The sequence below is a fragment of the Podarcis gaigeae genome, assembly GCF_964106915.1.
Source record: "Podarcis gaigeae genome assembly, chromosome: 1".
In the NCBI taxonomy this organism is placed as follows: Eukaryota; Metazoa; Chordata; class Lepidosauria; order Squamata; family Lacertidae; genus Podarcis; species Podarcis gaigeae.
Genome location: NC_139678.1, coordinates 35,221,216 through 35,246,226, shown reverse-complemented (window position 1 = coordinate 35,246,226; position 25,011 = coordinate 35,221,216). Strand labels below are relative to the sequence as shown.

Here is a 25,011-nt window from a genome sequence, read left to right as displayed (position 1 = left end):
GGAAGCAAAACGGGCCCGTCTCGAAATAAACAAAGAAAACAGGTTGCTACATAACTCAGCAAACATCCTGAGTATGTGAAAGTGCATTTCCTTTTAAATTATTCCCCCAGCCCCAAGGGAGCAAGATAATTTTAAAACAAAAACGGAAACTGTGAATGTGTGCAGTTTCCTCCTTGGGCAGTTGCGTTTCCTCAGTTTCCGACACACACGCTTGCGTCTTTCTTTTTAAATCCTTGGAGTCACAGGCCAGGCAGGTGAACACTCAAAACTGAAAGAGGGTGTTCAGCTATTTATTTATTTTTTATACCGCTGCATATTCCAACATGAATCTCTAAGCAGCTGACAGATCCCAAACAAAAAAGGACTCAATATAACAAATGCAATACAAGTTCCACATTCAAAACCAAATACAGCTGCTGCTGCTGCTGCTACTACAATGACTTCTGCCACTACTGAAATGACTACTATTCCACATTTAAAGTTTATTTTTTTGGCATCCATCTGTTTTGGTAGACAATGGAAGAGTGCGCCTTTGAGGGTAAAGCCAAATTGTTGGGGCGTTACAGCGCCTGCTGTGGCTGTAGAGGCCAATATGGGAGAGATTTGTTTTGTTGCAGCTGGGGCAAATGAAGGTGTTGTCTCCCAACACTGCGAGAGAAGTCCGTGGAGGTGTGTCACGAGGGAGGAGTTGAGGCTGGCTTTTAACAGTGCTGTTGGCATTCTGTCCTGTCCTGAGACTTAACCACATAACCGCTTGTCAAGGAAGGGAGGAACATCCAGCTTTTCCAAGTCTGGATGCTGTCAACTGCTGTGTCAGCGACCATGTTTTCCCGCAAGTACAGTTCTTGATAGTGCTCTTACCATCACTTAATCTGCTTGCTGCAGTCTGTGATAATCTCTCCAGATTAGGTTTTCAGTGGTGCAGTTTTCCTGAAGGCTTCCTTCATGACTACATACATATTGTGAAAGTTGCCACTGTCAGCAGCAAGTTGAATGGTCTGGTCCATCTTTAGCCAGTAGTCATTGGCACATCATCTGGCAATCCTCCAGGCATCGCTCCTTGCCTTTCTCAGTGCAGCAAGCAACTTCTTGGTGTAAACTTGTAGTTCACAAGGCCCTCGTGCTTTGCAGCAATAACAGGATCCATGTCCTTAATGCCAGCCTCAAACCAGCCAGGGACCTGCTGCTCTCTTTTGCCAAAGGAGGACATCACTGTGTTGTAGGTTGCCTCTTTGATGTAGTTCCACCTTACTTCACTGCTGTCTCTTGGGAAGTTCAGTAGAAGAAGAAGAGTTTGGATTTTATATCCTGCTTTATCACCACCCTAAAAGGTAGAGGTCCCCTGACCATTAGGTCCAATCGTGGCCGACTCTGGGGTTGCGGCGCTCATCTCGCTTTATTGGCCGAGGGAGCCGGCGTACAGCTTCCGGGTTATGTGGCCAGCATGACTAAGCCACTTCTGGCAAATCAGAGCAGCGCACGGAAACGCCATTTATCTTCCTGCCAGAGCGGTACCTATTTACCTACTTGCACTTTGACATGCTTTCAAACTGCCAGGTTGGCAGGAGCAGGGACTGAGCAATGGGAGCTCACCCCGTCATGGGGATTCGAACTGCCAACCTTCTGATTGGCAAGTCCTAGGCTCTGTGGTTTAACCCACAGTGCCACCCGCGTCCCTTATTTGATATCCTGCTTTATCACCACCCTAAGGAGTCTCAAATCAGCTAGCAATCTCCTTTCCCTTCCTCCCCCACAACAAACACTCAGTGAGGTGAGTGAAGTGTGACTGGCCCAAGTTCACCCAGCAGCTGCGTGTGGAGGAGCGGAGACGCTAACCCGGTTCACCAGATTACACTGGCCACACTGGCTCTCTAGTGCCTGTTCGTCAGAATTGGAGAAACATTCACAAAGTTGGCTGTTCTAGCAGCGTTGATTGATGTCCACACTTCCTGCTTTGTGCTATGGAATCTATTTTGCTGGAGAGGGATCTTGCTTGTCAACAGGGACTGATCCGTGTTGCAGTCGGCACTGTGGTAGCTCCATGCAATATGAACACAGTTCAGGGCCGATAGCCTGATGACAATCAAGTTCAGCTGGTGTCATTGACCTGACCTTGGATGCCTCCAGGACATTTGCTGTTTTGCCGTGATAGAGAAGAATGTGCCTAGTTCCTCGTAGAATTGGTCTTCGGTCTGTACGTCAGAGCTCATAATGGGAGCACAGACGCTCAAGATGTTAACCGGACCAGAGGAAAGCAAGTGTTCTGAGCCCTTGGTCAGCAGTTCTTTCGCAGACAGAAGAGGGTTCTTCACTGTGAAACCTATGCCATGGATTCCCTCCTTGCCAGAAAAGGGTGTAGTTCTTCTCTCAGAGACAGCCATTTGATGTGAGTCTGGTCTCCTGCAGAGCGGCAACGTCAGTGTTGAGTGTTTCCCTCTCACAGTTAATGATGGCTGTGTTCCATTAGTCATTGACCTATGTGGGCGTCAGCAATTTATTGACCTGGGGCTGCCTGGCTTGATGACCACCTCTACCAACAAAAGCAACCCGTAACGCTTGTACCTTATGCCAATCAGGTTGAGCTTATAACTCGTAACTGTTGCATCCAGCATTGTTTTTCCTGCATTAGCAGCACCAGCGTGACCTCTCCAGGGCAGTGTGTTTGGAGGTCTTGGGCTGCCCAGACAACACAACCTCACCTCCTCCATCTAGCTTGGCTCCATCTTGGCTGCAGGAGTTGCCGGAAGGAGGGACTCCACTCCAGAACTGTGTAGGGTTTTCTCCTTACCCTTTTCTTCTCCCAAAGGTGTCCCGCATGACAGCAAATATGGATTGTTCCTCAGAGTTTACCCCCAAAGGCTTTCTCACAAATGAGGCAACAGAGGTTTAGGATCAGATTTCCCCTTCTCCTAGATGGGATACCATCCCAGGTTGAGGAGCCCCATCTGCCTCTCATTTCCCTCAACAGCACATGCATTATATATACATTAAATTATATGTGCTAATAAATGACGATAGATGGTGCCCAATAAAAAATCAGCACTTTTTCTTTCTTTTTTTAAACACAACTGCCCACAATGTGTTTTAGTGTATCTGGATTTAGTGGATCTAGTGCCACTTGGAGGAGGAGGACATTGTGTCAATGCAAAAAAAAAAAGAGAGAGAAGTGAGGATTTCGGGGTTTTTTACATTTTAAGTAACCTGGTTAATAAATATCTCTAAACAATGCATGTAAGTAAAACAATTAAAAATCACAAAAACAAATCATATGGAAAACATCGGACTTTATAAAACCCAAAATAATTAGGATGCTATTCAGCTAAAATTTACTACATGTTGGCCCACTGAAATTAGTAAACATTACTAAGAGCCATTCATTTCAATCTACTCTGAATAAAACTTAGTTGAATACCACCTTTTGGTGGTATTCCCAAACTCCAGTGATTGACTTCAGTGGAGGGAGGTGGGATTATAAATAGCTCTCCTGCCTCTTGCCCCAGACACATTACCATGACAGAGCATATGGTCCCTGTTGCACCACACCACCACCAGTGTATAAACATCACATAGGGATACTACAGGTCAGGTGACAAGCCATGCGTTATAGAGTTACATCTCCTCTGGACCAGATGCAACCGCCTATCAGCAAACTCCACTCCAACAACTGGATGGGCCAGGCAGAGCACCACACTCAGGTGAGCAAGGGAAGGGGGAACATTTGCTGTAATGCATATCTGTTGCAACTTTCTCACATCTCTTCCTTATTCCTTTATTAATACTCTTGTCTCATGGAACTCCCATTCCCTCCATCAACAGAGAGAAAAAGTGTTCCTGACACCCAGGAGAGGCACTCAGCCCCACTTACAGGTAAGCCCCACTCTGGGGTACCAGGAGCACCCCACACAGGTAAACAAGGGAAGAGGAAGAAGTGTGCTACAAAGGATGACTGGCCTGTGATTGCCTCTCATGTATCTCCATGATTGCTATAAATGAAAACTGGGTCTTGCCTCAACTATATTGCTCCTAGTGCTCTTCCCATCCAGTAGCAGGGAGCAGTGCCTTCCACAGAGGGCTAACACTGCATACAGGTGAGCTCTCGATTGGCCAAGGCCAGGTGCTCTATTCTAAACCCTTGCCACCAATGGGAGGGAAGGCTGAGGTATGAGCGGTGGCACCACCTTCACTGTTTCCTCTGCTCAGTTACAGCCACCTGTGTGTACCTGGCTCCAGGAACTGTGTTTTCCAGCTGCTGATCATTGTTTGTTGCTTGCTGTCTCTTCCACCCGCCTTTGCTCTACACAGCCCATTTCCCAACAGGAACAGTCAATTGGGCCACCCTTTCCTGCGCAGACCACGAGGAGCTCCACCCCATATCCAGCAAAACTGACCTGCATACAGCCATTTGAGAAAAGTCCATCTACTCACACCAGGCAGCCTGAGAAGCTCCATGCTAGACCAGCGATGGGCGTTCCCAACAGGGAGATGAAGCCACGAAGGGCCCCACACCTGCTCTTTGCCTCTCTGTTCTCCACAACATCCTCACTAATGTGAATTGTTGCCAACCCTAGTCACCTGTATTTACCACATAGATTGTTTCTGTTCCACTAGGGGCTGTACCTGGGAATCCTCTTCTGATACCTCTTCTGGCTCAGATTGGAGCTCTCAAAGTGGCATGGGGAAACACATCCCCAGGCAGTCTTCATCAGCCCTCCTGGACAACCCAGCATAAGCCTAAGGGAAGGGAATGCTGGGACTGTGCAGGAAGCCCTGCTTGTTGGGTAGTCATGGGCAGTCATTCACCAAGGAGGATGGGGCAGCTTGAAAAGGAGCAATGCAACCAGCCAGGGAAAGGAGGTGGGCAGTCATTAACAAAGGGGAAATGTCAACATGTGACTGGCAGTCAACCAGGATAGCCATAATACATAGTTGCAGAAGCAGCTGGGGCCAAGGAGTTGCATGTTTGAGAACGTCCGCTTGGACTTTGACAGAGCACATCATGAGATTCCCATGGCGACTACATGATTGCATATCTTTCTTCCATTGGAAAAGGGGGAGCAGAAAAGCTTTACCCATAGTGGGATTCACGTCAGCTCATGCACTGGTGTTTTAGCAGAGCACACCATGGGGTTCCATTGGCACTACCTACTGTTCCTACCTGATTGTGTTGGTTCCACATTTGGGGCATGTAAACGTGACAGACATAGTCTCTGGTCAGCTTGTGTACATTGGCTCCAGTGCAACCACGTGACATGTGGACATGTAATTGGTGGGTTCTGGTGGTTTTTCCTGGAATACCTGAATCTTATCTGCTGGCCTTTCTGCTGCCTTTTCATTTTCTGGAAGTGTGTTTTCCCCCACATTCTTCCCAGGCATAGCTGGTATACAATTCACTGGTCATTGTGTAGTAGCAGCATATGTTTTCACCCAGCATAAGGAAAGTATAGATTGTTCAGGCCAGCTCATCTTTCTGCCCCTTTCTCTCTCTTTTGTATTGTTATGTGAAAAACCTTGTTTCAGAACTATGTATACCTTGAGTTGTTTTGTGGAAAGTTGGAACAAAAATCTAAATAAATGAATCTTGTATACTTTGCCCACTTCTTTATATCTTTTATACAAATGTCGCTGTCTTTCACTTTGATACTTCCCCCCACCCCCCAACTATAGATATAAATAGATATTTCTTTCTTTCTTTTTGCTCACAGAAATTGTTCTGGAATTTCAGTCATTTCTCTTTTTAAATGTTCTTTCAATATTTTTTCTTCCACCACTGTTTTCTTGATGCCAACACTTTTATTTCTTCTAGTTTCCTTTCCCACTTTTACTCATTTTTTAAAAAATTGATTGCTGCCTTTTCTCTCTTTGTCTGATTCTTTTCTTCCCAGTACAATATTGCCTCTTTTATGCCACTGTTTCCCTTCTTACGATCAGAAGTTGGTCTGTTGTTAATAAGCTGCCCTTTCTTTCACAAAAGCTCAGTTTACAGATAACAGGTAACAGAGTTAGTAAATGTTAGAAAGTAATAAGTGGAAGAGTTTAGATAATATTTGAAGTATTGAAGGCTAAGCATCTTTTTCCAAGCCAAGACCTCACCCGGATAGGGGTTGGAAAGAATGGCAAAAGGTTCTGGAAGCAAGTCATTAACCCATCAATGAAAACCATCATCAGGGCAAGACATTTTTTGTCTGGTGGACAGAGGGAGGAGAAAGGTTTAGGATTTCAGCTTCCATGACGTACGAAAACAGGGGAAGGGGCAGGCTGTGCCCACAGGAAAAAAATGTGTTGTTTTACATGAGGCTTGGTTTTTTTTCCTGACAAGGATCTTTGGGAAGGAGAAGGGTGAGGCTAGTACTTCAGGGGTAGAACCATCTTGGCAGGCTGGGACAGAGGCACAGAGATAATGTGCAAGATTCTTTGGACTCCAGTGCTGCACCAGTGTGAAGGTCGGGTTTCTCCTGAGATACGAATACTGTGAACTCTTTCTCCATTGAAAGCTTCCAATGTAAATATGTTTAAATAAATCATATTTCAAAGACACTGCGGACAGACTCCACCTCACCTCATTTACTCCAAAGGAACACAGACCCTAGTTGAGTGTCAAGACCCCTTGAAACCTCATGCACCACTTGTTGGCATGCAACCAAGGAAATGGGGGCAATTGACAGGCCCTCAGCTGGCTCCAGCCCAGCGGCCGGCAGCTGGGCGAACTCCAGTCCTTGGTGCATGCATCTGCGACCCGAGCTTCAGAAGCTAGGGCACGCTACTCAGCAGAGAAACGCTGTGCAACAGAAGTAGCAGGAGAGGCTGTGTGAGTATATTTACAAGCAGTTTATTCAGCATACATCAGGACAAAAGGAAACATGTCTGATCTCCTTCGTATCCAAAGCAAGCAGCATAAGCAAAAGCTATACACAACCGGAAGTTCCCAGCAAGCTATGCTGGAGTGTAAACAGAAATGTGACATACAACAATTCCACACGTCTGTTCTTAAGGTGGAACAGAATATTCCAACACCACTCAGCGCTAAACCAAACCATGGCTTAGTGCAAGCAAGCAAGTTTACTGTTTCCCAGAGTGAAGATTGTGCTATGCTCCTCCCTGGTCTTGCTGCTGCTCTACACCGGGCTTAGCATTACATCTGAACTAGAGTTCATGGTTTGTCTCACCAGACAAACCATGAGCATTAAGTCACAAACAAAACATGGTTATAGCTTGCAATTTGTCTAGAGTGAGTCAAACTGGAAGCCCAGGTTCAGACATAAATCTAGGTGCCATCCTGGGTAGGATGGCAGCAGGAGGATCATGGGAAGAGCACAGTAACTACTACCTTTGCTCTGTTCGTTCATGCTTAGCATGCATGCAAATTGAATCAAAGCCTCTAGTGGTCGTGAATGGGCACACATCCTTAAGACCAACAGCCATTTCCCCCAAGTTCTTAATTTTGTCCAAAGTCCCCTGCTTATGCATATGACCATGCGCTTTTGTCTTCATTTATCGCTAGAAGTTTAGACCATACATGGCTAATAGTCAACTAATTTCTTTCAACTCTCTTTCATAACAATTTTTTGAAGAACATCTGTTTGCAGGAATGTTTAGGTAATAAAGGTAAAGGTAAAGGGCCATCAGGGCCAGTCGTGTCCGACTCTAGGGTTGCGCGCTCATCTCGCTCAAGAGGCGGGGAGCCAGCGCTGTCCGCAGACACTTCTGGGTCACATGGCCAGCGTGACTAAGCTGCATCTGGCGAGCCAGCACCAGCACAGCACACGGAAACGCCGTTTACCTTCCCGCTAGAAAGCGGTCCCTATTTATCTACTTGCACTTATGGGTGCTTTCAAACTGCTAGGTAGGCAGGAGTTGGGACTGAACGACGGGAGCTCACCCCGCCGCGGGGATTTGAACCGCCAACCTTTCGATCGGCAGGTCCTAGGCTCTGTGGTTTAACCCACAGCGCCACCTGCGTCCCTTCGTTTAGGTAATAAGCAGAGCTTATATCTAGCTTTTGCCAAAGTGAAGAAAGATCAAAATTTGTGGACTTGAAAGACCTTTTATCATTTTATGAAATCATTCTGGTTAGTTATACGATGCTGTATGAAGGTTTGAAAAAGGATGATATTAAAAAAAAAGATATAGCAGATGATTACTAGAAAAGGATGTTGTTTTTCTGTCCATGAATGGATTATTTTTGATGGAATGCAGCCTTTCCTTAGTACTTCTAAATGGGATATGCACTTTAACAAAGAAATTATGCAAGCTGAATAACAATACTAGAAATTATACAGAATGTTAAACTTGAACAATTGGCTGGTGAAAATAATTCCACATTAATTTTTTGTTTGTTAATGGTACTCACAAGATGATTTTCTCATGAGAAAGACTCTCATGAATTTTCATTTTATACAGTGAATTAATGTCCACACCTTAAGAAATATGTTTGCATTCAGAGGATTAGGTGTGCAACTCTGCATTTATGATTACCTGTCCACCAAATTAAAATACATTCCTTACAACTCAATCCTGCAATCCGGCTGGTGGAACTAAATAAACTTAAACCACCTTCGTTGGCTTCACAGTTTGTATGGTTGCAGTTATTGTTTTCGGAACACAGGAAGTTTTCGGAACACAGGAATTTATACCATGTCTGAATATTGGCACATCTAGTTCAGCAATGCCTACACTGATTGGCAGTGGATCACCCAGGTTTGAGATGGGGTCTTTCCCAGTCCTACCTGGAGGTGCCAACATATCTGCTCTTTCACTGAGTTGCACCCCTAACATTGATCATTTTAAGTCTGCATTTCAATTTGCTTTGAACCATGATCTCATCATGGTTAAACTGTTTGTAAGGAGTGGCAGTTTCACAATGGTGGGTCTGCTATTGAGAATGCTACTCAAAATGCCATGACTTTATGAGCTTGGCCAATAGGGCTCTTTTGTTGCCATCTTCTTGATTGGTCTTAGATGCTGCTGTGTTCTATAGGAAAATAGTCCTGTGGACAATTTTCAGGGGGGGGGGTGTGCTAGTGGTGGATGACAAAAGTGGGTGGGGCAGCAGGTGCGATTCTTACCTTTGTACATAAGAGGATACTCCAACTAAACATCAGGAAGAGCTTTCTGATGGTAAGAGCTGTTTGACAGTGCAGTAGACTCCCTTGGAAGGTGGTGGACTCTCCTTCCTTGGAGGTTTTTAAGCAGAGGTAGGATGACCATCTGTTGGCCATGGATGCTCTAGTTGAGATTTCTGCAATGCAGGGGACTAGATGATTATCAGAGTCCCTTCCAATTCTACAATTCTATGATTTGCTGTTTTGCAATGTCTCGCCCATCTAGTTTGTTCAAGGGCAATCCTGTGACCTGGATCCAGTATCTGGGTTCAACCTTAAACTAGTTGTTTGGATTACTGTGATGCATTCCAAAATAGACTTTACTGTATATGCATGGGAGTTGAATCACAAACAATCCTATAGCTTCAATCATTATTGCAGAACTAACCCTAAGTGTGATCGTAATAGAAGTGTTATATGCGTGCTGACTTTGTTTTAATCTGGTTTAGCATCAATTCATGGCACCAAATACTTATATCCCAAGTATTAACATTGCTTTGCTTGCAGGATACACTGATTCCCTTGTGAGCTGCAAATAACATAATTTAAATCTAAATATACTAAGTTAATTAGTTTTGGTAAGCAATAATGCTACACACTATCATATGGTCCTTAGATTCATAATTGTACTTCAAAGCCAAAGGTAAGGGTTTGGAGAGTGACAGCAGTTTAGCAAGTCTAAATGATTTTTTCTTTCTTTTAAGAGTCACTCTTCAGACATTTCTGCAGTTTTTTCGTGTGCACCTTCTGTTACTTTTTTCTTTTTCCTTTTTCTTTTTCTTTTTTGTATCACAGTGTTTTACTTATTCACTAGGCTTTCAATAGAGAATAACATTAATCCTTTTAAGCTCCTTATTCTAATGATTTATTTTCTTGGAAACCGTTGTGATCCTCCTTTGAATTTTAATGATTGCTGGCTATTCAAGGATTCATTGTTTTGACTTCCTGTCCTTACCTTTGTTTCTAACATGTCTGTAGGGAACACCTGTCTAATACTGTATCTGGCCTTGGTTCTCACTGGCTTACCATATTCACTCAAGCCTATCTTAAAGTGTTATGTTGAAATGCTAGCTACTCATGCATGAAAATAAACGTAGGATATATATTTGCAGAGATAGGCAGATAGACAGCAGAGGAATGGCTAAATGGATTGAGTCATTTTTTTCTGTGAAAGTAGTGTTTTTGGTGCAAATAATAGCACATAATGCTCATCGCGGAGAAGTTTGCTAAATATGTTAGCACTTTAAAAACCATTAAGCAGCCCTGTATGTAATTCCCATTTCTTTTAAAGTTTTTGAAGGAAAGAGAAATATGTCTGCTGTTGTTGACAGAATCTAGTATCGTTTGCTGAGATTTAGGTCACGGCTTATACTGGAGTTGAATTCTCATTTATCCTGTTGAAATAAAGAATCTCTTCCGCAACAGAGCTAGGGATATCATGCGTTTTTGAGAATATCTTATATTCTAATACAAGGTCTTAACAGCTATACCCTAGTATGCATAATACATTTTATTCCTTATCTGCAGCCTTTTGGACTTTGATTCAGAATACCAGGAGCTCTGGGATTGGCTGATTGACATGGAATCCATAGTGATAGACAGCCATGACCTGATGATGTCAGAGGAGCAGCAGCTGCATCTTTACAAGGTTAGCGCTTCCGTTACTGCCTTTACCTAGCTATAGAAGATCTGATTAGTTTGACAAGTCTTTCTCTCACAGGATAGCCCTGCGTTCATTGTATATATCATGGTGTCTATTAGAATTCCCTTCCCTGTCCCCAACCTCATTTCCATCCCCTCTGTGCTGACAGCCTGCACCAACATCATAATTGCGAGAAAGTTCCCTTTATCACATTCCATTTGGTGCAATTCTATGGGAGGACAAAGATTTGTCTTTGGTGTGAATAGAAATAGATGAAACTGCATTCATAAGTAGACTGAAACAAAATGAAGAGGGGGGATGATAGTAGCATTTAGAAAATGTGTTTTGATTGGAGCGTTCGTCTGGTTTTATCTACCTTTCATGCCATGTTAGTAAAAGCGAGGGTGGGGGTGCCTTGATTTAGCTTATTGTTTCAGGATATAGGATTTTTACCATTTACTTTGCATAACACAAATATTATTTTATTAATACAATGTGCCTTTAATGAATTAAGTATGGTAATGGTAAACTTGTGCATTGGTTGCAAATCTTGGGTTGCAGCCAATGTTAGCCATACCTTTGAGTAGCCCCACTGAAGTGAATGGACATAGTTAACTTGTGCCATTAATTTCAATGGGTCTACTCTGAGTAGGATACAACCCCTTGTGCCTTACAAAGAAAGAGAAAGGGGGGAAAGAGCTGTTTTCTGTTTCTGATAACTTTTGCTTAACAAAAAAAAATTAAGATAACTACTTCAAAAGCAACAATTTCACTTTCAACTCTAATTCTGGACTTTTGTATGTGATGTGGAGATGGGGGGGAAGCATTTTGGGAGTGGAGGAGGGGCTTTCTACAGACATATCAGGATGTAGTAAATCTTCCTCATTTAGGCAATTTTTATTGGACTAATTTTGACAGTTGTCATCCTTGAATTGCTTTGAGCATATGGCATATCTCAAAGAGCAGATTGTGAATCATAAAAAATAAAATTAATAACTAACAACAGAATCAGCAACAGTATAACGACAAGGAACAACTACCCTCTAGCCTTTTTTTATTTCTTATGCAAGAAATGGCACACTCAAGGTCAAATAGAAGTTGTTTTCTTTCTTCTCTGTTTATTTTTTTTATATATAATTTAATCAAACGTGAGTGTTTTTTAAAATAAAAAACCACAAGCCACACAACAGTGTGATGTACCAGCAAAAAAAGCTAATGCTGTTCTAGGCTGTGATACAGAAGTCTAGTGTCCAGATCAAGGAAAGTTATAGTATCACTCTATTCTGCCTTAGTCGGACACACTTGGAATACTGTGTCCAGTTCTGGGCACCACAATTTAAGATGGATGTTGACAAGCTGGAACGTGTGCAGAGGAGGGCAACCAAGATGATCAAGGGTCTGGAAACTAAGCCTTATGAGGAGCGCTTGAAGGAGCTGGGTATGTTTAGCCTGGATCAGAGGAGACTGAGAGGCAATATGATAGCCATCTTCAAATATCTTAAGGGTTGTCACAGGCGAATGCTTGTTTTCTCCTGCTCAGGAAGGTAGGCTTTTAAAACTGTGAAATGGCTTCACGCTGCAAAAAAGGAGATTCCAATTTTCCTTCCTTGGAGGTTTTTAAGCAGAGGCTGGATTGCCTTCTGTCATGGATGCTTTAGCTGAGATTCCTGCATTGCAGGGGGTTGGACTAGATGACCCTTGGGACCCCATCCATCTCTAAGATTCCATGATTTAATCCTTTGTAGTTTCTGTAAGAACTTCCTATACAGAATACTTAAATACTTGTACATTCAGGTAATTTGGAAAGCCAGTTTAGATGTGCCAGTTCATCTGTGGACTTTTTATACAGCGGAGAAAAATTAAAAATCCATGCACAAGCATTTCACTCTCTACATTAGTAAATTCCAAGGAAAGCTTATTCACTTAGTCTGATTTGAGAAGCCATTGACTGAGCAAATGAGTACATTTGATCACCCATAAAGAGTATTGCTTTACTGACACAGGACATCATAGCAGGATTCACCATACTGGTATTCCTTTCGACACCTGCTGAAGACTTTCTTATTCAGGCAAGCCTGCCCAAATGTTTCTAAAGTTTGTAGGTGTTTAATTTGTTTTAGTCTATTTTATGGCAGTTTTAACCTTCTGTATGTTTTATATTACAGTTGTAAAATCTTAACCTGAGGTTGTTTCCAAACCCTCTACAAAAGGAGGCAATTGAGAAAAAAGAAAGCATGATAAGATAGACATAGAGTGGTACCTCGGGTTAAGAACTTAATTCGTTCTGGAGGTCTGTTCTTAACCTGAAACTGTTCTTAACCTGAGGTACCATTTTAGCTAATGGGGCCTTCCGCTGCCGCACCACCACCACAGCACAATTTCTGTTCTTATCCCGAAGCAAAGTTTTTAACCCTAGGTACTATTTCTTGGTTAGCAGAGTCTGTAACATGAAGCGTCTGTAACCTGCAGCATCTGTAACCCGAGGTACGACTGTATGCATTCTTCAAGTGCCACACCAACAAGCTTCAACCATCCACAGCAGCTATATCTAAGATAAGGCTGTAAGTGGTTACACTTACTGTATAATAGGATTCCCATTTTTGCATTGTTCTGACCCATGTGTATATTTTGTAACCTTTAATAGCTGCTCTTCTTGTTCCATTATACAAATGGGGAAGCTGACATGGAGCTTAACGTGAAACATGAGAAAGAAACAAAGCTGTGGTCATTACATTTCATAGAGGCAATTTCGTTATGCGGTTTTCCACAAATTCTGAACGCAGACCAGTTTACCTGACATACCAGTTAGCCCAATAAACTCCCCACCCCAGAATGCAGTACAGCTGCAAAGGCTGCAATCAGCTGAAGAGCAGTGTGTGACTGTGCTTAATCCTTTCCCTCTCCGGTAAGTTTCTTTCCCTGCTAACAATCCACCCTCAAATTGCCTTTGGATTGCATATGACCACCCTAACAGCATCATGAAAGCAAACCATCATGAATGTGCAATGAAAATAATGTCTGCAAGGGCCCTGAGATATGTAAGCTTTGGGCCCACTGTTCATTTAAGAAGAAGAGTTTGGATTTGATATCCCGCTTTATCACTACCCGAAGGAGTCTCAAAGCGGCTAACAATCTCCTTTCCCTTCCTCCCCCACAACAAACACTGTGAGGTGAGTGAGGCTGAGAAACTTCAGAGAAGTGTGACTAGTCCAAGGTCACCCAGCAGCTGTGGAGGAGCGGGGACGCGAACCCGGTTCCCCAGATTACGAGTCTACCGCTCTTAACCATTACACCATGCTGTAGTTATCTCCTGTGAGTAAACGAAGTGGTGGAAATTAAAATGTGTGAGCCAGGCGAAAGCAATTCTTCAGCCAGGTTTCATTTGGTCCTAGAAACATTTCCCCCCAAATGAAACAATAGACTTCCAACTAGCATTTGAAGAAGTAATGGTGCAAAAAACAATAACAACCTGTTTTTTTAAGTTTTCTAATATTAGTAGTTTCCCTCAGGAATGACCGTAACTCAGTGATAAAGCATCTGCTTTGCATGCCTGTCTCAGATCTAACCTGAGGCCTCTCAATCTTCAGTTGGGAGACACTTCTGTCTGAAACTGGCTGCTGTCAGTCAGTGCAGACAATACTGAGGTCAATGGACCACTTGTCTGGCTCAGTATAAGGCAGCTTCCTATGTTCCTAAGGTTTTTAAACGGTTTCAACAAGTTCCCAGGAACATGTGGTTGATACCTGAATAAATTTCTTAGGGTCATTTCACACATCCTTTGGTAAAGTAGTGATAAAGACACCACAGGATGATGTTATTGTGTCTGTGTCTCATGGTGAATGCTTCTGGTGGAGGCATCCCTATGTAGTGATGGCCGGTATATATCACAATGGAAAGACTCTTCCTTCAGAAGCCTTTCTAGTGATGTGGTATATGCTAGCTGCCGCCACATGAGGGCTCATTTGAGTAGGCAGAATTTGAGTTTCCATTTACAGATTGTGTGTAGAATGCATATATTATTGACAGTATAGTGCCATAGTGTTGAACCATATCGACTGAACGTTGAGCTGTTGAATTTGGTCGTTCCTCGTGCAGAAACTACAGGAAATAAATCATGGGAAGATTGGAATCACGTTTCTCTCTTGCTTTAATTCAGATGCCAGTTCATTGCACTTTCTCTTTTCTAGGGGTAGATTTCTTAAATCTACAGAATCTTCCTCCTAGTTATTGAATTGATAAGTAATTGCACCGCTGAGCTAGCTCAGCAAACCTCCTCTGCCAGGTTACCTGCTGTGTTTTCACTATTGGCAGCAGTAATCTTTGCCTCTAAGGAGTCTATAAGTGGGAAAGATCTATAATAAAACAAGTACATTGCAAGGCAAGAGCATACATTAAATGCATAATAACAATATAGCGATGCCAGAACTAGGTATGAGAAAATTATCTGTATATTCACAGTTCAGCATGTATCCCCAGTGATGTTTTTCTCTAATTCCATACCGATTCAAGCCAAGCCTTTCTTCCCCTGATTTTATCCTGATAGATGACGATAGGAGGCCTTGGTAAAATTGACATAGAGCAGAGCTGTAGTTTTTTGTTCTCAGTTGGTTCAAGCCTTTAATGTAATCTTATATCAAATATGAATTCTCCTCCTTCTGCCTCCAAACAAACCTTTTGAAATCTCAGTTTATACGATATTAGGCTAAAGGCTGACGTAGTATGGAAAGTGAGCCACAAGGCTGTCAATACTCCGTCAACCTTCTTTTTATATTGATGTCTTTCTCTTGCGTGCCAGTGAATTGAATGCTGATATGTAATTCTTGACCCTCCCTACTTGCTCAGCTGCCTGATCAATACTGCTACCACCATCTCCTCCTCAGCCTAGGAAACAAAAGCTCCCTGCAGCCAGCTGTGGAGGCAGAGGGAGGTCATTCACCTTCCCTCCCAGGCACCTGAATTCTGGACACTTTGCTTGCTGGCAGAGGAGGAGGAGCTTGCATTAATAGCAATTGGGTGGGTGGGCAAGGTAGGAGAGGCAAGAATAACATTTCATCATTCAATATTATGGCCTGATGCTACTAGTACAAGGGAGCTGTCAGCACGTATACCATGCTGTGAGCATACTGTTTTTCTGAAGGCACAAGAGACCACTATCTAGTAGGTCTGGTCAGTGCCTGGATGGGGGACCACTTAGGAACTATATGTAGATCTGCTCAGGTTCCATGATGGAAAGAAGCGTGAAATATTAATGTAAGAAACATGTCTGTCTTCAGTCTTAAACTCTACTCCTGTTGCATAGTTATCCTCACTCTAGCTATCCTACTTTTAAGTTACTTTAGGAATACAGTATCTAGATCTTTTGAGTATGCTTGGTCAGGCTTGGCACCAGCTGTCAACCAGGTCAAGCATTGGCCAAGGGGCTCAGGAGACTCGACTCAGAAAGATCCTTCCCAGCCAAACTTACCTGGGCTGCCACTCACTGCCCTTTCTGCCAGGTGCTCCCATGGTGGTGTGTGGTGTTGCTGCCCCTGCCATGACACTGGTGGCAGCAGAAAAACAAAATACCTCATGGGATATTGGGGTATGTGAGTTTGAAGGGACATCAGTGGTACCATGCCAAGGACCCCCTTAAGTTTCTGCCGGGTTCATTTTGGCTTCATCCTTCCTTTGTCATTATAATACCTGGACCTGATCTCTCAAGCATTCTTTAAAGATCCACGGATAATTATCCTACATAGGATTTATAGGATCTGGCCCAAGCGTCTAAACTCCTCTCATTAATCCTTTAATAGAAACCTCTGTATTGATGCAAGATTTCTTCCTGGAGTGTTCAAAAATTAAGCAAATCAGGGTTTATTGGAGCTGTGGAGATTAGAAATGAATGTACTAGACAGAGAAAGTTAATGATAATTCCTTACATTTCCCCCAGAAGATTAATTGTGCGTTAGATTAAAACCCCATTAAATTGAGTAAGATATGATTGTTAAAATTGTTAGCATGTAGGGAGTAAAATTAACCAAACATTTCTTTACAAATATAAAAATGTTGGCATCTCCTTTGACATTTGGAGGGTTGATTATAAAAGCATTTAAGGTGCTTGAAATACATACTGCATAAAATGTGCCCTGATTAAATCTTCAAGAAGGATGTGTGTGCCATGGCGGGTACAAAAAATACTGATCCTGGCGTAATGATTTGTGAGTAAATGTGTTGATTTAGCAACAGGAAAGCTTAAATACGAGGCTGTCCAATCAAAGAGGGGGTAATACACTTGACTAAATGGCATTCAAATGTTCATCAGAAGTGAATGCTTCCTAAGGAAAGTTGGAGGTGGGTGGGGGGACAAGAACCTCCATTTATCCTAGGTGGGACTAATAGCAGCTGGGGGAGACAGTCGGGAAGAGAGATTTAGATCAGGGAAAATATTTTTGAAGACTTTAAAGCACTATATAGTTTGAGACCCACATATCCGAAGGAGTGCCTGCTCCCACATAAACCTGCCCACCAGCCTTCTTCACAAACTGTGTGAACACTACATCTTTAAAGCATATTCAGAGCACATTTTCCCTGCTCAAAGAATTCTGGGCACTGTAGTTTATCCGCCGCAGAGTTACAATTCCCAGCAAGCATTAACAACCTACGGTGCCCAGAATTCTTTAAGGGTGGGGAGGGGGATTGTGGTTTGAAGGCTCTATATAGGTGCCTGAGTGGTTTATGTTGTAAAAGCTAAGAGTTGCAACTGGTGTTTGTGAGTAAGGGGGAAAGCGGTTTCTTCTCTCCATCCCTGCCTCTAATGATATTGATTTTCAAAGAGGGAACGTGTTTTCTAAAAAACAAAAACCCAAAAAGACATCTGTTGCTTTTTGGAAAATTGAGATCTGTGTAACGAAATGCTCTTAATTCCTGCAATTCTGCTTTCTCTAAGAACAATTTCCCTTGAGGAATCTCATAGGTAAACAGAGTAAACATGCATCAGATTATGTGTGTTTCTTGCATTTCTTTTGGAAACTGTCAGAAGAACACAACAATATGCAGTGTATTAGCTTATAACTTTATTATTTTCCCATTAAAAAAATCATGTAAAAAAAATGAACCTGGAGTTAGGCAACATTAATTGCAGTCTGACCATCTTAAGCTGCCACCACCACCCTTAAAATCATTTCTAAGGTGCCTATTTATTATATATCTTTAACCAGACACAAACTTTACTAATCAGTACAGGCTAGACCATTGCAAGGTTAAATGGTTCATTCAAAGCAGAGGTTTCAGGAGCAGGGTAGTAAGTTGGTGGGTAGGGCTTAACAGTGGTGATCATTTGTGAGGAAATAAGAGTGACTATATTTTCACGGGTAAATTGTTGAGGGAAATGGCACTGCTGTACTTCTGAAGATGCCGTTCCTTTCCTCCTCTGGGTGTGCTGGTGCTCCATGAGCTTTTCGCTCTGACTCTGTGCAGAGCTGCGGCCTCCTGGATCAAACAAACCATGGTGAAAGTTTCCCTCATTTGCATCACTTCTAGACAGTCCTGTCTTACTCTTTGCTGTCAGGAAATCACTGTCTTTGTCACCTTTCTTCAGTGATCTCCTTTTGGCAGAGATAGTCCATGTGACCAGGATTAATCACAACAACAACAAGAAGAATCCTGGCTCAGGATTCAGTGACATGTTTTGCTCCAAACTCCAATAACAACAGTGTAGGCTGGAGTCAGGAGGAAATGACTACATTAATTTCTGAGTGAAAAGATAATTAACACTTAAAAGACTAATGTTGTAAGCTATGAAGCTATAATTCATATTAATGAAAACGCGCTTAGGGGAGGGAGTCGTACCGGGCTCTTCGTTGTTAAAATAATTTAGGGAAAGTAAAAGGGGGGGGACACAAAGTCTGTGCAAAGGGGAGAGGGAAACCGTCAGCTATAATATACTTAAAGGTTTGAAACTGCAGGCTGAAGTGTGTGTAAAGTGCTTACTTAGATGATATGAATAGGATCCTACCAAACAAAAGCAGTAGTGTGCTCCTAGAATGCTGTGCTTAGAGGAGTTTCCTTGGCAACAGAAATGCAGTTCCAAAAGTAGACAGAACTTTCCTCAGAAAACATGCTATTAATAACAACCTTCCGGAACAACCTGGAACAATTTGACTACTTGGCAGTGATAATGCCAAGTGTTCTGCAAATTAATGTAACACAACAGTTATATGTTTCTCTTGCCCATAATTCTTCTGAAGTTGAAGTGTGAGCTCTGTTCGGTTTGTGGATCTGAGGGCAAGAAGCCATCCCAAATGTTAGCGAAGCGAACGAAAGCGGAAATACCAGTAGCTCAACTAGCGTCGGGCACATTATTTTATCTTGTACATACGACAGATTCGTTTGATTTGATTATTTATTCTAATTGTAGGGATGGAGGGCAAAGTGTAAATACAGGGTTAGTCGCCCTCCCAGATTACAAACTGTGTAGCAAACGCTGTATGAAATGGTTAAAATCATTGAAGGTTTGTGCCTTTGGTGTACATCCAAAATATTCGGTTCTTAGGCTTGATTCATCTCCTGTGCAATCCTATGCAGCCTCCTGAGAAGTAAGTCCCACTGAGTTCAATGGGGCTAACTTCCAGGTAAGTGGGTAAAGATTGCAACATAAATTGTGCATGCTTTTGTGCATTTGAGAGCTCACTATAGCCGTCTCTGTGTTTTCTGATGCTTCTGTGTGCTGTAATTACATGGGTTGTAGGCTTTGGAAATGAGAGCACTAACTCACCCTTAATGAATACCAGCTGAGTGACTGGGTGAACTGGGGAGCCTCCTGTGCTTGTGGAATCTCTCTGCATTTTAAAACAACCATGTGGGGAGCCAGGGGCATAGCATTGATTACTGGCACCTGGGGAAGGCATGGTTCAACACTGTGGTGCTATACTCCCCACCAGAGCAAAGCGGGGCCACATTGAGCTGCCTACCCACACAGTGGGGAGCCTGACCAGCCAGCATGGTTCTTGGCGAGCGGAGAACAGCAATGGGCTGGAGGTGCCTATGGGGGGCACCTGGTTTGTGCCACCTCAAAAATTGTGTGAAAAAAAGAAAAAAGAATGTTACAATTAAATGTTCCCCACACTCTATTCTGTTGACTAAGCATGGGTTTAAAACAGTTAACACTAACAGAAGCTGAAATTAATGACATAGCCTCTATATGCTCTCAACAGCTTTGAGGACAGCTCCCACGAGAGGTGGTGGACTATCCTTCCTTGGAAGTTTTCAAGCAGAGGTGGGATGGCCATCTGTCATGGATGCTTTAGCTGAGATTCCTGCACTGCAGGGGGTTGGACTAGATGACCCTTGGTACCCCTTCCAACTCTAATATTCTATGATTCTATGACTTGGCTTGTGACAGAAAGTACAAAATATGCTTTCCGTGCAGACTTTTAAAAAATATGTCATAATTCCTGTCTGCCAAGAGAATAAACTAATTTCAGATCTGCCTTGCCAACTAGAATCATTAGAATTCTGTTAAAGGCCATAAGTTTACTAGACAGGAAAGGTAGACTACTCTACTGCCTTGACCTTTCTTGAATCCTTAGATCTAAAGGTTAAAAGTAATCAATATCTCATTGTGCATCCTGGTAATAAGTAATAACCATCATGTTAAAATCTAAATGATTGCATATCGCACTTAAGCATGTTGACCCATTTGGGAGCCTTTTTAATTGCAATCAGGATAGTGATTATGGTTTGCTAATAAACTTTTAGCCTAAATGGCAAAAATTGCAGCCTTCAGCTTTTTGTAAAATATGACTTCAGCTTCTAATGCTGATTGAAAAGGGTGTGCTGCAAGTTAAAAGCACATTTCTCTGGGACAGATTTGAATATCTCTTTTTTTGCAAAAAATAAAAAAATGTTTTTTTTTAATTCAGAAATGCTAACAAAGACACTGTTAAATGGTGTTAGCTTTTCTAACATAAACACAGTGCATACTTGCATCAAATAGTATTTCAGCGAACGCTGGCCATGATTTGTCATAAAAATAAATGATCAAAGACCTTTGGCCACTCCTCACATCCTCCCTCAACCATAATGACTGATGCCGTGCTGCATCCAGAAATCTATGCCCAAGTGTGGACATCTTTTTATGGAGTAGCATACTCCCAAGCACTGTGAGTGAGGAACAAAAGTAAGAATGGATAAGTGAGTTGGAAAGACAGGAAATATGCTGGATCAGCCTGTTTTTGCCTAGTGCCTTAAGATATGTAAGATATGTAACAAAGTGAGTGCCCCTGAGGAGAGCATGCCACAAGCAGGGACCCACTGCAAAAAAGGCCCATTCATACGTTGCCATCTTCTGGACCTCTTGCAGAGGAGACACAAAGGAGGACACAGGGGAAGTGATCACAAAATCTGGGTCAGTTCAAAGAAGGAAAGGCGGTCCTTGAGATATTGCAATCCTGAGCCATTTAAAGCTTTATAGGTAAAAACCAGCATTTTGAATTGGGTCCAGAAAATAATCGGCAGCCAGTACATTTGGACCAGGATTGATGTTCAAGCTGTATTGTCCCAGTGAGCAACCTGACCACTCCACAGGGCTGAAGAACACTCCCCAAACAACCACCCAAGTAGGACTGAAAGCACTAAGTGGGGCCACTCACCCCTAACTTGGACAGCCGCTCCAGTAGCATATCATGGTCAATGGAAATCAACAGCCACAGAGAGGTTGAGGGGAAGTAACAGGGAAACATTTCCCCTGTCTCTCTCCTGTCATGTAGGGCGACCAAAGCAGTTTCTGTGCCAAACTAGGGCCTTAACCCTGATTGAAATGGGTCTAGAAATTTGGTTTTCTCCATGAACATCTGGATCTGGTTCATGACTTACCCACTCAAGTGCTTTGCCCAAGAAGGGACATTGGAAACTCACCATATTTTATTGGTCTAATTCCCTCAAACGAACAAGAGGATGCTATAATGGATGGCTATTCCAGCAGCGCTCCTTGTGTGGTTTTAAAGTGTATTCTTATTTCAGTAGCAGAAAAATGTCTCCCATGTTCCCAACCCCCATCTCTGGGCTGTTGAAGGTAAACTATATTATCCAGGAAAAAAGAAAATGGGTTAACTGCTATCAGTGCTTCTTGCTAAAACAAACAAACACACACACACCAAAAACATCCAAAATACTTTTTTGAGTAATAGGACGAATTTGTCTGACCCTCTCCACAACATGTCATTTTCAGCAAAGAAGAAAAACCACACATCAGATGTAATTTATCACATCGGTTTTCAAAGATATTTCATTTTCTCAGAAAAACAAAGTAGGAAAAGTGATACCTTCTTATTGAACTAATATTTCTGGTGGCAGATATGCTTTCTGACACATGGTTCAAGAAACTGAGTCATCTACAGCCCTATTCATGTATTCCAGGGGTGAGGATCCTCAAGCCCATGAGCCAATCTTCACCCAATAGCGGGTCAAATCAGGACTGTAAGGCTATTTTAAAAACACACCGCCTGCCAATCAACTGACATCATTCTGATGAGAGGTGACATCAGCTGGTGGGCAGTGGAGAGCAGGGTTTGATTCTGTTTTGGCTGTGTACACCAGTTCTCCTGCTGGGGCCAATGCAGCCAAACTGAGCATAATGCAGAGGGAGGTTCAGTCCTGTTCAGTTTGGCTACACACACCTGTTCCTTTCTGGGAACAGACACACATAGCCAAAGCAATAGGATGCAGCCCTTGGTGCAATTGGTGAATGGAGATAAAATCCTGATCACTTTGGTTGCATGTACCAGTTCCCAGCCCCTTTTCAAACAGCAGCGTGTTGCTCTTTAAACTTCCAGGCTGCTTGCAAAAGGGCTTTCAAACTACCCAGCCCTGTGCTTTGAAGTCCCAACAGCTAGGACTTCAAAGTGTAGCGTCACCAGACGTCAGGTGATTGACAGCTGGGTAGCCCTGTCCAGATGACAGATTTGGCCCTCTAGAGGTCAGAAGGTAAGGGTCTGTCAAGCAGAACGGGTTTCCCACCACTAATATATTACATGCCTGTGGGTTCCACAACACTTGAAAGGGTTCTCTGTAATGCCTAGGCTAGTCCTATCTCTAGTCACAACCATGACCTCCTCCCTAGCTGACAGGTGTTTGGGACTTTCGCACATTAAAAAGCACATAGACCACTTTCAAAGTGATGTTGTGTGAACTGGAAGAGGCCCGTGTGCATATTGATTTTCAGGTACAAGTCTAGGCCACACATTCTACAGCACCAGATCATTTGTTTGAAACCTACAGATACCAAATAAACAAATAGGGCTGAGATCCTTTGCACATATTTGTAATGCTCCTGGCTTGGCGCTTGCTTTTAGCATTGTGCCAAAAGAGCAAGAAAATGGTCTCTACACCTGCGCAGAATTCATGGTTCATGATCGGCTATCAGCTGAATAATGTTAGCTGAGCATGGACTCTGTGTGTCTTGCAGTGGCATGAAAAGCTCATGTGCTTTATTTATTCGGTTTTACATTCTGCCTTTCTATGATACAATCAAACTCTAGGTGGCTTAGACATAAAAAATATAAATCACAATAAAAACTAAAAACAAATATAACCGTAAAACAAACAGCAGTATCATAAAATATTATCATAAAGTGTCCTCAGTTTCCCCCATTACCTGCAACTAGCATAGCAATAACACTCTAAGCCATTTTATCTGTCGCTTTCCTCCCTAAATAGAAATGTATGTTACAGGCAGGAAAAGCTATACAAAATATGTTATCGTATTTTCCCTTCCCTGCTTATACTCTGTGTGTATGACCACTGGAATTCCCACAAGGTACTTTTATGTGTGTATCAATGTTGAGAGAACTGAGACGTCTGAAACGTCACATGGGTTTTCCCCCCAACTTGCAAGACTACATATCCTTGCGGGGGAAGGCAACATAAGCTGTGGGCTTCATTCTCATCACTTAACAGATTAGATAAGCTGCTTCGACCTGACTGGGTTTTGATCTTGAAAAATATTGCCCTTCTTGAGGTTGTGGCTGTGGTTATTGTTATTATAATTATTGAAGCCGCTGTTTCACTGATTAGAACTTTAACTGGTAATGTCAATGCCACAAGAGATGATCTTACCCAAAGCTCCTCTAGATCAGGGGTGGTGAAACGGTGGCCCTGTAGGCCAGATCTGGCCTGGCAAACCACTGTAGGTGGCCAGCAGCCCTTCCCAAAATCAAGTCTCCTTCTCCCTCTGCGAAGCACCGCTCCTTCCTCTTACTTGGTGCCATTGTTAGGCAGTCTTACTGGTTAGGGAACAGAAAGCAACAGGAAGAAGAATGGTGTTGCAGAAGAGAGAAGGGTGCGTTTGCAAGGTAAGCAAATGGGACTTTTTTTTTTTACCATTGCAGGGCTGAACTGGATGGAGAGATTTAAATTAATAAGAGATTAGAATTGCTCTTCTGTTTAAACCTCTCCTCTCTTTACAGAGCTCCTGTGGACTTGGTTTCTCGATTGCACCACCAACAGCTAAGAGGAGAGGTTTAGTCTTCTGAACTCAGCTGCAGTGGGGATGTATGGGCTGGGCCACTGTGTGACTGAGTATGGCATATGCCCACATGTGTGTATGTGAGAGTTTCAGGGCCCGCCAAAGGCATTTTGACATCTGAGGCGAACCACAAAATAGTGTCACCCTCACTGCAAGGGAAGAAAGGGTGAATGAATATCTACATCAGGAACAGGGGTGGACTGGGGGGGGGATAAATATTTACATCAGGATATGCTGCCCCTGTGGATCCTGCCACCTGAGCCAGTAACCTCACCTTGCCGCATGGGTGCCATGGCCCTGGAGAGTGTGTTGTTTGTCTCCAGGTGTGCTTTATGTATCATGAATGGGTAGGTGTGGCAGATGAATGTGATGTGTGCAAAAGGTGGCATGCATTAGCTATTCCCGCTGCTAGCAAGCAACCCTTGGAGGGGTGGCTGATTCTTAGTGCTGCCTTTGGGACAAAAAGGGGCAGTCACCCCTGCTCTAGACCTCTAGGTGGACTTTGGGTGAGCAATTTCTTTCAGAAAATGATCCCCACTCCTGATCTTTCCAAGGAGCTGATAAGATTTCAGCTTTTTAAAAGAGCAATACATGGGAGTCTTGGCAGCAGGATTGGGAGCGTGCATTGATTTCCCATTCAGCCAGGGATAAGTATGCGAAAGTTGGAACAGTGTGTGTGTGTGTTTGTTTAGATAGACACACACTCGTACTTTTCAAATCAATTCCCCTTCTACAATAGTCTCTAGCAGAAGAATAGTCTTCTACAATAG

The 25,011-nt window shown here is 42.9% G+C and overlaps 1 protein-coding gene and 1 long non-coding RNA gene across 9 annotated transcripts in view; both read left to right on the top strand.

Moving 5' to 3' along the window:
* The window catches only part of AKAP6 (A-kinase anchoring protein 6), a 243,050-nt gene that overhangs the window by 156,359 nt on the left and 61,680 nt on the right, over positions 1–25,011 (top strand). For all 8 annotated transcript variants that reach the window (XM_083740563.1, XM_083740562.1, XM_083740561.1 and 5 more), the window contains one exon: positions 10,626–10,746. In XM_083740563.1, the coding sequence (XP_083596689.1) occupies positions 10,626–10,746 (121 nt within the window). The remainder of the gene's footprint in view (positions 1–10,625; positions 10,747–25,011) is intronic.
* LOC310846110 lies at positions 3,612–5,624 on the top strand. The gene is made up of 3 exons (XR_014565130.1): positions 3,612–3,695; positions 3,817–3,867; positions 4,303–5,624. It is a non-coding gene; the product is annotated as an uncharacterized lncRNA (long non-coding RNA).